A 12,698-nucleotide genomic window follows, 5' to 3' on the forward strand; every position below is an offset into this window, starting at 1 on the left:
AGAGACAGGTCCTTGGAGAGGGACATCATGCTTGGTAGGGTAGAGGGACAGCGCAGGAGGGGAAGACCCTCTATGAGGTAGATTGATTCAGTGACTGGGGTAATCAGGATGGGAGTGTCACAGGCAATGTGATTGGCACCGGATAGAGCAGGGTTTAGGGCTGTTGTACATAGGGTCGCTATGAGTCGCAAACGACTCAACGACACATAACAACAACAAACAACAAGGATGAACCTGTTTGTTTTCTTAGCAGTCCACATTGTAATTCATTAATTACATTAATAAGTGGTCATTGTTATAAATCAAAAGGCCTGTAAATGATTATAAATTATTGACTAAGCAAAGGCATTTGACTGGCTGGGTCATAACAAATTATAGCTAGCACTGAGAAGAATGAGAATCCCAGAACACTTAATTATACTCATGCAAAATCTAGACCTAGACCAAGAGGCTGTTGTGAGAAAAGAGCTAGGGAGCACTGCATGATTTAAAATTAGGAAAGGCGTGCATCACAGTTGTATCCTTCTTCTATACCTGTTCAATCTACATGCTGAGCAACTTATTCAAGCAGCTGAAATCTATGAAGAAGAATGTGGTCAGGATCAGAGGGAGACTCATCAATAACCTTCGTTATGCAGACAATACAACCTTGTTTGTTGAAAGGGAGGAGGACTTGAAGCACTTGCTGCAGAAGAGCAAAAAGTGCAGCTTTCAATATTGATTGCAGCTCCTTCCTCTCCGGCCGCTCTGCCCTGACTCCTCTGCTGTCTCTCTGCAGCTACGAGATCATGCAGAAATGCTGGGAAGAGAAGTTTGAGATTCGACCACCCTTCTCCCAGCTGGTGCTGCTTCTGGAGAGACTGCTGGGCGAGGGTTACAAAAAAGTATGTTGAGGCAGGGGAGGGGCAAGGAATAGAGTCGGGGACACTGGTCAGACACTGGGTGCAAGTCTCCTTTGCCTTCTCTGGGTCTTATTTTCCTTCATGGTATAAAGAAAGTATGGCGTGAAGCTGTGCTTTTCGTTTATTCTTGTCGCTTGTTGAAAGAATACTATGCAATTGATTTGGATCGGGTTGGAGCACCTATAGCCCATTCAGTGTACATTTTCCATGTGACTTTGCATTCATGCCAAATTCAAAGGCTCTTTAGAAAGTTTGAACAACCTCAGGCTAGATGACCGCTAGAGGCCTGATCACTAGGTCTCCCTAGAGGTCCTTACAAAGCACTTTGAGTCAGAGGACTTTAAAGGCACTGTGCCCACAGCAGAAATTAGCATGAAAAGAATATTTCCCTGTAGAAGAATATTTTCCTGTGGGTACAGACACAGCCAAACCTGGTCCATCGTTCATCCTCATTTCCGCCCCAAGTCCAGCCATGCCTCAGAGTTCAGTGACATCCACAGTGAGGAAAACTGAGGCCCATTAAAGAAGACTGAGGTAAAATAAGAACCCATACAGTGAGGGGGAGCATTAGGACTTGCAGTACTGTCTGCTAACTGCCCCTTTCCTGGGTCACCTGAGTTCATCTTGTTTTGTGAGATCCCAGTGGACAAGCAGCTCAGTGTGTGGCCTTGGGCAGCGACTCCTCTCTGGACACCATACCCATTGCCATCAAGTCAATTCTTTTTTTTTTTAAACGTTTTTGGTGTGTTTTTTTTAAATGAAAGTTTATAAAGGACTTGGGTTTCCATTCATTCATTGTTGCACATTTCCCCCCTGCCCCTACCCCACTCCCCGTTTGCTTTTTTCTTTGGAAAAAAAGGTTCTTTAATTGTTATATAGTCCCCCTGCCCCCAGACCCCTTTACTATGCAGTTCTTATTCGGGACTCTGCCATCAAGTCAATTCTGACTCATAGCAACCCTGTAGGGCAGAGTAGAACAGCTGAGTAGAGTTTCCAAGGCTGCAAATCTTTATGGACACAGACTGCTACATGTTTGTCCTGTAGAGTAGGCTAGTGTGTTTGAACTGCTAACCTTTCAGTTACTAGTGGAGAGCTTTAACCATTGTGATACCAGGGCTCCTTCTGTGGGTACCAGTTTGTTCTTTATATAAAAAGAGAGGGGCTGAGTTAAGGTTTAACCATTAGAAGATCCCCAAAAGCCTTTCCAGTTCTGACCGTCAGTGTTTCTGTGCCCCGCGGAGCAGAAGTACCAGCAGGTGGATGAGGAGTTTCTGAGGAGCAACCACCCAGCCATCCTGCGGTCACAGGCCCGTGTGCCTGGATTCCACGGCTTCCACCCTACCCTGGACTCCAGCTCTGTTCTCTATACGGCTGTGCAACCCAACGAGGGGGACAATGACTACATTATTCCCCTGCCTGACCCCAAACCTGAGCTTGGAGACGAGGGGCAACTGGAGGGCTCCCCGAGCCTTGCAAGGTATGCATGGTGTGTGGGAGTGTCTGTGTGCTGTCAGGCCACCTCAGAAGTAGCCCCTTTCCTAGCTAATGAATTCCTGCCAACGGTGCCCTTGAGGAGAGTATGACCCATGGGGACTCTCTGAACGAGGGCTCTGAACCCTCCTGTGTCATCATTGTCATCACTGACACACTTGAGCCCATTGCTGCTGTCACTGTGTCAATCCATTTCATTGAGGGTCAGTGACTAGTTAGTACTTATTCCTGCTCTTTGGCCTATGATTCCTTCAGGTGGAGAGGACAGATAGAAGAAATGAGCTGGGATTTATTTGCATGATATTGCTTTGCTTTAAGAGACCCTTGGACCATCTTTTCTTCCTTAAGAGGAAGGAGAGCACATGCATGGCATCTGTAGCACCCCAGGTGTTAATCTAGGGCCAAGGCCAGCTCCAGGCCTGTAGTCTTTCCTTCCACAGCAAGCCCTGAAAGCCCCGGAGAGCATGGGTGCAGGAAGCAGACACCTAGAAAAGCTCAGGTCAATGTTCAGACTGGAAAGGAGGTGTGTTCTTTGCTTTTGCCTTACGATGTGGCCAAGTTCCAGGGTGGAGAGTGTTTTAGAAGAAAGTTATCACCTAGACTTAATGTTCAGAAAGGATCTCCCCTTGGTTAGGGAGAAGGACTTCCCCTGCAGGCTTGCTCACTCCCCAGACAAGATCCGCCTCCCCATGCAGTAGCAGGAGCCCGAGGCTGGGTTCAGCTGCCTCTGTCACTGGCTGCTATGGGGTCTGGGCAGGGGCCTTTGCCTCTGCGAGCCTCCTTTCTCCATAGGCCTGAGGGGTACACAGGACTCAGAGGGCCCTGGAAGGATGGCCCTGCTCTGACTGAGAAGCTCACATTTCCAGATTCCAGGAAACTGGAGAGAGCTCAGCTCAGAGCTGTCTGAGAGGAGGATGCTGGCCCTATCCTGTCCCTTCAGACAAGCTGCTTCTGGACTGCTCTCTTTATCTATAAAATGAAAGCCTGAGAGGGCTTTCATTTCGGGGTTGTGAGGATCACATGAGGTGATGTGTACCTGCAGGAGTGCAGGAACTGGGCTATCTGGTGGGACCGGCAGGGAAAAGAAAGCTAACTGGGCTTGCTCCAGAATCCCAGCTCCAGTGCTTACCTGATAGGTCATTTGGAGCAGTTATGTAACCCCTCTGGGCTGCATTTTTTTCTTGGAACTTGCCTTGTGTGGGTTTTACATGAATGAGATGAGTGAAAGTGTGTAAGGTACACAAAGCAAGGTCGAACATAGTTCTTAACTAGCATTGCTATTATCTTACTGCACTTCCCTCCCAGTGCCCCTCACTCACCTGCCTTTCATCTCTAGCTCCACATTGAATGAAGTGAACACCTCCTCTACCATCTCCTGTGACAGTCCCCTGGAGCCACAAGAGGAACCAGAGCTGGAGGCTGAGCCCCCAGAGGAGCTGGAAGCCCAGTCACTGGGTTTGGGCTTCCCAGGGCCTCGAGCAGAGACAGAAGACAGCTTCCTGTAGGGGCTGACCCCACCGTGCCTGCATGCAGCTCCCCTCTACCTCCCACCACCCAGCGCCTCCTGGCCTGGCCTGGCCCAGCCTCCCATCAGCCAAGCTGCCCTAATAGCTGCCCTCTTCTGGAAGGTGCCTGCTCTAGCACATTGTGGCCCAACCCCAGGGGCATAAGTGGCAAGAGAACTGCAGGGAGCATGACCAGCCGTCTGCCTCTGAGGAGGCCATGTGATTCTGAGCCAGGATTCCCCTCAAGGCCTCAGTTTCCGCACCTGTAAGAAGGGAACATTGGGTTTGTTGACCCACAACCTCAGATTGCCTCCTGGATGTCAGGTGGGGAGACTGGAATATTTAGAGAGTTTCTTGGGGTTCCTGAGATGGTAAATAGCATTGTCTTCAGTCAGCCAGCCCTTGCGGAACTGCAGTCTGTAGGCACCAGTTGATTGCCGAGTCTCTCCTTGCACTTGTATCCACTGACAGCTGGGGAAGGGGCCTGGCCTCCTTGGCTCCTGGCGGGGCTGAAGCCTGGCCTTGGACACTGTTGCCTCATCCAGAAGGCACCTCCCCACAATACCAGTCTCCCCTTTCCCAGGCCGAAGCTGGTCTGGCGCCATCTGTGCTTAATTAATGCTGTTAATTAGTGCTGAGCTGAGGCCAAGTACAGGACGCCCTGGCCTGCAGCTCTTGCCCTCGGCAAGCTGGGAACACCCCTGCCTTAGAGAGGAGCAGGGCTCATGTCTTCTGGACTCGTAGGTCCCAGGGTCTTTGCTTCAGCGCCCTCCTTCCTCCTCCATCCACTGGAGTCTCCAGGGCCAGCCTGATTGTGTCTGTGATGCTTATGTCGAAGTGCCTGTGGGAAGTGTCCACGTCCGGTCGAGATGTCTTCCTGACTCTGCGTTGGATCTTCAGTGAGACCTTGGAGGAAGCCTTTGCCCTCTCTGGGCCTTCTTTCTCCTCCTTGAAAAATGAGCAGGTTGGACTCGTTGACTCTAACTTCCCTGTCAGTATTAGCATTCTAGACTATTCTAGGCACACTTGCCCAATGAGGCAAGACCAAACACCCCTAAGGCTTCATCGTGTGGGACAGCTGGGGTCTGAGGGAAATCTTGAGCACACAGCACATTCCAAGGGTTCAGGAACTGAGCCCCCCTTCCCCAGGCCCCTGGTACAGTCCATGATCCCAGCAGCCCTGGCCTTAACTTGGAGTGACAGTGTCCTGGAAAGTCCCTGCAGCTGCCTAGGGACATGAGAGATCATGAAACCCTTCCAGCATTCAGGCTGAGCTCTCTGGAGCTTATATTCAGGGCAAAGCAGCCGGGAGGACGAGCCTGACCACACCTGCAACCCGCCCCTCTGCACCTGCAGTCCAGGCCTGGGCACAGACACGTCGGCAGGCAGCGAGTCCAGAAGTCCTGTGTAGGATGAGACGCCTCCAATGGGTGACCCAGGAAAGGGGTACCAGAGGTAGGGCTGCGCAAATGTTCATCAGTCCTGAGGCTCAGTATTTTTGTTACTATCGTGGAATGCTTTAGGGGTTGCCCTCTTAAGGCAGCACCACATCGGGATATGGTTTGCTGCCCCTCAAGCCTGCTCACCTCACTTTCTCTGCCAGCCATATGCAACTCAGTGGGCACTGGACATGCCAAGGGGTGAGGGCTACAGCCAAGACCACAGGCAGGAGATGGAAGTCGGGCACCAGCACCTCCCCTGGCTTGCTGGCATCCTCTGCCCCAGGAGCCCCCAAACCTGGACTGAGAAGGGGAGGTGGCTTCTAATTACGGTACCAAAGATGTAATCACCTAGGTTTACAAATATTTTTAGGACTCACGTTAACTCACATTTAAACAACAGAAATGCTATTTTGTATGCTGTCAAGTTTGCCTATCTGTGTACTTTTTTTAAAGAGAAAGATTTTTAATATTAAAAATGGTGCTTCTTACTCACAGACTTCATGGTTTCTTGCGAGTTTGGTGCCCTGAGCCTGACTTCTGGACCTTGCTCCTGGGAGGCACAGGGTGTGGAGAGGAGCAGACAGCCTTGTCGGCCACACAGGCCTCAGACAGGTCCCTTTGTCTGAGTCTTATTTTCTCAGCTGTGAAATGAGAATTTTCATACTTTTGAGAATTTCCAACCCTTTAGTAAGTTAGTATCTTCCTGTCCTTCGGCCTCAGTGTACTGAGCTGTAAAATGGAACATTTTCCCAGTTCTGCAGCACTAAATCTGGGTGGGCGAGGAGAGCATTGGGCTGGGCGGGACCATTGGGAGGCTCTGGTGCCGAGAAGCCTGAGCCCCGGCACCCGTCCTGCCATGTGCCTTGGCTTAGGATAAGCTGGCTAACCTGCCAGTCTGCCCTTGGGCCCAGACTGCAGCTGGTGTGGCTGGTGAGAAGCATCCTTCAGGGGCCGAATCCAGTCCCTTGTGAGTAATGCTCGGGTCCCAGGTGGAAGCAGGGCAGACAGAGCACCCAAGGTGGCCAGAGACGAGGACGAGGAGGAAGTGGAGAGGGCAGAAGAGATAGAAGAGGAAGAGGAAGAAAGGAATGGGAGGGAAGTACAGCCAGGGAGAGGTGGAAAGGGGGAGACCAGAGGAGAAAACAGGGGCCAGGCTGTGCCACGGAGGGCAGAGGTGCAGAACCGGCAGGGCTGTTGGCACCATTTAGCTTCAGCAACTCAGTAGCTGTGAGGTAGCATGAGCTGACCTCCTGGTCTCTGCCGGCCAGCTCAGTATGGCCATAGGTTTCCCTGCCAGGCCCAGGCCTTTGGTATGCTGGCACCAGTGCAGCATAGGGGCAGTCAGCGGGCATTGGAGCTGTGTGGGCAAGAGCGAGTGCAAGAGTCCTGGACTCAGACTGGAGCTTTTTGGGCCTCCCTCCTGAACCTTTGGAACGGGCCACTTGATGTGGGAACTGTATAGCGTGAAACCGGTCATCTTCTGTGTGTGTGTGACCCAGCTCAGGCCCTTGATCTCTCTCAGCAGGGAAGAGGCATCTCAGTTTGGATATGAGGGAATGACATCTTATTTTGGAGCTGCATGTCTTCCTGGACTACGTCCAAGCGCCTGAGGCTGTGGCTACAGTGGGGAGAGGAACTGAGACGTGGGGCAGCCATGACTCACGGGCTCAGCCACCAACTCAGGGGCAGCTGAGACACTCCAGGGAAAGCCCTGCCCGCCACAGAGCCCACTCTCCTGGGTCCCAGCTTTAGAGAACACCCAGAGCCTGGGCCCTCTTTTCTTCTGGCTATGGCAGAAAAAAAAAGAATAGGTCAGTACCCAGACCAACCTGTAGAGAGAATTAGCAACCCACATTCCAGAAAGAGACTGCCCTTGTTCAAGAGCTGATGTCACCTGGTGTGGTAATTCCTGGTGTCTCCCCACCCCCACTGCCCTACCATGGACTTCCCCTGCATCAGACCTCACAGAATCCTTATCAATTCTAGTCATGGGATAAATGTAATTGTCAATTGCTTAAACATAACATTGCTTGGATTAGGTGAGTCAGGTGAGTACTACAGCCTCATCCTTTTGTAAAATCTTTCCACACTGAATTATAACATTATTGGTTACAATGGTGTGAGAAACTAAGATATAGTCTTAAAAATTTTTTCCTCTCGTTTTGTTTAATTACTTTTTCATTCTAAACTAAAAGCTCTTGATATAAGTTCACAAATAGAGATTGTCAGAAGACTGTCACAAAAACACCAGAAAATTTGACAAAATCAGCAACTGTAAAAACTGTGGCAGCAAGGAAAACAAGGGCTGCATGTGCTGGGAGTGCATGCAAATAAAATCATGTGCCTTGAAACGTCGCTGTGACTGGGTAATAATGATAGCCCTGATAGTCAGAGAGAAAATGAGCATAAATTTACAGTTTTATAGGTCTATAACTTTTGGTAAACTAGATTATGAAAAAGTTTTGGCCTGTAGTGGAGAAGGAAGCAAGGTATCAGAAGATCCTAAACTGGGCTGATGGGGTGAGATGAGGCGACCTTGGAGCCCCAGTGGTTGGAGGACACAGCGGAGGATCTGTCCCTCACTGAAGTCCTATGTAAGAATCACAAGAAATTACCTTGGGCTGACCCCACCGATATTCCTGTGGTGTGTCTACAGCCTGAGAGTGGGAACCGTACAATCCAGAATCAGGAGAGTATACAGTCTCTCTCTCTTTCGTTGCCATCGAATCAGAACTGACTCATTACTGACCCTCCTGTGGGGTTTCGGGGGCTGCAAGCCACATGGAAGGAGATTGACCATAATCCTCCAATGAACCAGTTAGTGGATTTGAACCACCAGAAAGGCATCACCTTTGGTTTAACAGCACAATTCCCTATGGACTATGCCACCAGAGCTCCTTTAGTAACTTTAAGAACCCTTAAAGGTCCAGGAGTTCAACCATTTCACTTTCAGGGCAGGCTAGTTTCCCATTTAACAATGTATTCAGACTGTCCTAGGATGCTATCACAATCCCATCAATCTATCAGTGCTCTCCTTATTGCCACCTTGGGTTCTTTATTTCCAGTCACCCAGCTTTCCTACTCCTTCCTGTCTTCTGAATTTTGCTTTTAGGCAAATGCTGCCCTTCTGGCCTTCTATGGGTGAGGGTTCTGAGGAGCATGTGTTCCTGTGGACATTGCTGTTTGCTGTGTGGGTCTGTCTACTCTTTGCTCATGGGGTTGTTTGCAGGAGTGAGGTCCATTCTGACTTTGAGAGGTGTATGAGAGCCATGGTCTAGCTGGTTGCAACAGTCTCATCAAACCAGTGAGCCTTCACTTTTCTGTGAGTTTGAATTTTGTTCTCCATTCTTCTCTCACTCTTGGACCTCCTTCTCTGGTCAAGGTTGGTGGTGCTGGGCACCGTCTAGTCTTTCTGGACTTGGGCTGTGGAGACAGTGGTTTATGCAGGGCATGAGTCCGTGGAACTAACTGCTTCCTTGAGACTTTTATTCTCTTCATTCTTCTTTGTTTTGCATGAAAAGAGCCCAATAGTTGCATCTTGGGCTTAGCCAATCACAAGCTTTTAAGTTATCGGGTATTTTTCTATTTATTTTACAGTAAGCTGCATATTGGAATCTTATGGACGAAACTATCAAAATATTGGTAAGAAAGGTTCATGTTTTGAAGTGGGCATCATGCCTAGATTCTATTGTATATAGAATTTTTTTCTGCTCGATAAATTTGGCTGGAGGAAAAATGTTTTGTTGTGATAACTAACTGCAGGAGTATTTTTAGAAAAAGAACACATTTTCTGTGGAAACACTGCCCAAGAATTTTATAGGCAGTCATTTTAGTGTCATCTCATCTGATAGATGTTTGGTGTCACACACACACACACACACAGAGTGACACCACTGCTCCTGGGAAAGCCTCTACTTGGAGGTGGGAAGCTGTAAATATGACATGTCAGGGCCATCTGAACTCCCGTAACCTCACATAGGGCAGCAAGAAGCATATTTAGCATCAGCCCAAAGCCGATTGCTATGAGGTAGACATCAGATGTTCCTCCTCTCTCCAACTTTTATCAGCTCTACACCAGCCATTCTTCCCACACAAAGCACTCTCCATTTTTCTTCTGAGTCAAAACCCATATAGAATTCACAGACAGGCAGTATTCAGAATTGTGGAATGTGTGGGAGACATAAAAGATTACAATTCAAGATCTGAAAAGTCTAAGGATACGAACATGCTCCAGGTAGGCTTCTCTCTGGCCCTGGCTCCTTGGACCTCTTGGACGGCCCTGGGCCATCACTGGAAAAGTGTCACAAAGCTTTGAAGCTCGGTGAGTAAGTACCCAGGGGCTCCTCACTCCGCCAGCACGTCTCCTGCCCAGATTCTTGGTTTTCTCATTTGTGAGCCAGGAAACTCACTGCGACATCTCCAACCAGTCTCCTGGTCGGCTGCCTCTGCAGCTGCCGTTTCTCTACTACGGCTTCTCACTGTCCTCCTTGTCCCAGATGCTACAGCTCTCTCTGTCAAAGGACACTTTCCACTGCTAGCTTTTCTTTATTGTAGTGGTTCCCACTCTGCTTTGGAATTGGCTTTTTTAAAAAAATGGCAAAGCTAGCAGGATGGCAAAGCTAATCAATGCCTTATTAGAGTTCCATACACTTTATTTACATGGTCCCACACACAAAAAAGTAGCCATGAGCTTCATTTGTATTATTAGGAAAACATGCAATCACCTTGATAAGCCACAAGCACCTTGTTTGCACAGTCCTGTGCAATCTTTTGGCACAAGTCACTGAAGATATGGCTGGAAGGGTCATTTTGAACAATTCACTGCCCCTTAGGAAACCTCTGCTCCCCCATCCTGGGCCTGCTTTTTGTGGGACCCTGAATAAATTACACGACATTGGGCTTCAATTTCCTCAACTATAAATGTAGTTAGAAATTCTAAAAAAAAAAAAAAAAAGAAAAAAGAAATTCTGAGCAGTGCAAACGGTTAATATGTTCAGCTGCTAGCTGAAAAAGTAGTGGTTCAAATCTGCCCAGACATCCCTGAAGAAAGGACTGGCAGCCTATTTTTTTAAAAAATTAGTCCTTGAGAGTCTGTGGAAAGCAGTTCTGCTCTGGCATACACGAGGTGGGCAGAAGTCAGAACCGGAGTGACAGCAAACTGGTAAGTGGAGTTAATGATTTCAAGTGAGAGTCTAAAAACCGTGGCGTTGGAGCTAACTCAAAGCTGACCCTCCCTCGGGTTTCTAAGGCTGTAAATTGCATGGGCAGAGATGACTCCTCGTTCTCAAGAGGAGCCTTGTAAGTTCGAACCAGTGGAGAGCTGGCACCTTTGGGTGAGCAGTGCAGCCCTCTCGAGACTCTCCCACCAGAGCTCCCAACACTGAGACTGAAACCTTGACTACTAAGTCTTGAACATTCGTTATGTGCAAAGGCAATCCTGTTGCTTCATGTAGATTTTTCCTCATTTAGCCCTCACAACTGTTCAATGAGTCGGGACTACAACTATTCCACAGGGCACAGGAGAAACATGCTCAGGGAGATCTTAAAGAGACTTGCCCAAGAACATCTGCTCGCTCCTGCAGGTGATAGACAGGAGCCTGGATCTGGGCTCAAACTCCTGTGCCCTGACTCCAGGCAGCTCTGGTAACAAAAGAACAGGGGAGAAGCTGGGCATGAGGAAAGAGTTCAGTGAGTATCAAGGCTGGGTTTTGTTCCTGCCAGCTGCCACCAACTTGTCCCCAACCCATGGTGACCCAATCAAAATGGAACACAGCACTGCCCAGTGGAGAGTCATCCTTATGATTGATTGCATATAGGACATCAGTCTTTACTGGATCATTTTGGAAGTAGACTGGCAGGCCTCTCTTTGCACTCTGCTTGAGTCTAGTAGTTACACTGCTACCTGCTCAGCAACACACAAGCCTTGACTGACAGAGGGAAGGGGGCTGTGCACGAGGTGCAGTGGCTGGGAGCTGAACCCGGGTTTCCAGAACAGAAGAATTCTATCGGTGAATCACCAATGTCCTGTGAGGGCTGGGTAATGATGAAACATAGATTGTTATCTTGGTGGAGGGCTTGAACCTTTCAGGTCTGGGATATGGGAGTTAGGGCTTCTGCTGCACTCCTTCCTGCCTATGGACTTCTGCATTCAGGCGAGCCCAGGGCAGAAGGTGAGATGTTATTTTCCTTCCAGACAGATGAGCCACTTAGACTACACAATTCCTCCACCACTCCACTATCAGCGTCACTGTTCCTGGAAAAAAGAGAAAAACAATAAAAAAGGGCCATTCCTGCTGGGCCCTTAATCTTTAGCTGCCTCATGGCCCTTCTTCATGTCCCTTCTTTGAATCAAGATACTGTTTCTAAAAGCTCTCATATTAAAGCTTATTGCTCAGCTATTTAAAAATTAAAAAATCATTCTTCTAAAAGTATTTATGTAACATCTGCCTGCATTTAAAAAAATCTATTACCAAAATAAATGATATAGAAATAGAAAGTCTTATAATTCTGCTTTCATACATTTAATAATTTAGTTTCATTCTTGGAGTGTTTTTCTCCCTATATGAATGCTAATAACTGTGAGATATATATATTTAAAACATTACCACAGATGTTATTTTGCAAGTTTTTTTCACTTAACAGTAATTAGGTACATACTCACAGATCAGGAATACATATAGACCTTAATTGATCCATTTTAAAAGTGGAACATGTTTTAAAAGTATGCTTATACCGTAAGTTATTTAACCAGCCTCCTATTGGTGGATATTGTTGTTATGTGCTGTCAAGTCACTTGCGACTCATAGCATCCCTATGTACAATAGCCCTAAACCCTGCTCTATCCAGTGCCAGCCTTATTGTCTCTGACAAATCTAACCCCATTACCCCAGTTACTGAATCGATCCATCTCATAGAGGGTCTTCCTCTCTTGTGCTGTCCTTCCACTTTCCCAGACATGATGTCCCTCTCCAAGGACCAGTCCCTCCTTGTAACATGTTTAAAGTAGGTAAGACAAAGCTTTAGAATCCTTGTCTCCAAGGAGCAGCCTGGTTTCACTCTCTCTAGGATGAACCTGTTTGTTCTCCTAGCAGTCCATGGTATATTCAACACTCTTCTCCAGCAACACAGTTCAAAAACATCAATTCTCTTTCTATCATCCCTAGTCACTGTCCAGCTCTCTGATGCATAGCAAGCAATTACAAAGACTATGGCCTGGATCAGGCACATCTTAGTCTCCAGACTGATGTCATTGTTTTTCAGTACTCTGGAGAGGTCCCTGACAGCTGACTTTCCCAATGCAATTCGTCTCTTGATTTCCTGGCTGCTGGTACCAAGATTGTTGATTGTGGAGCCAAGCA

At 48.1% G+C, this 12,698-nt stretch overlaps 1 protein-coding gene across 1 annotated transcript in view; it reads left to right on the forward strand.

Annotated features, from left to right (window-relative positions):
* PDGFRB (platelet-derived growth factor receptor, beta polypeptide) overlaps positions 1–3,898 on the forward strand; it is a 23,201-nt gene extending 19,303 nt beyond the window's left edge. Inside the window, exons 20-22 of the mRNA XM_006893749.1 lie at positions 779–884; positions 2,147–2,379; positions 3,730–3,898. Coding sequence (XP_006893811.1) covers positions 779–884; positions 2,147–2,379; positions 3,730–3,898 — 508 coding nt within the window. The remainder of the gene's footprint in view (positions 1–778; positions 885–2,146; positions 2,380–3,729) is intronic.
* The last annotated feature ends 8,800 nt before the right edge of the window (positions 3,899–12,698 follow it).

The sequence above is a fragment of the Elephantulus edwardii genome, unplaced genomic scaffold (genome assembly GCF_000299155.1).
Source record: "Elephantulus edwardii isolate Elephantulus edwardi_28Jun2011 unplaced genomic scaffold, EleEdw1.0 scaffold00130, whole genome shotgun sequence".
Classification (NCBI taxonomy): domain Eukaryota; kingdom Metazoa; phylum Chordata; class Mammalia; order Macroscelidea; family Macroscelididae; genus Elephantulus; species Elephantulus edwardii.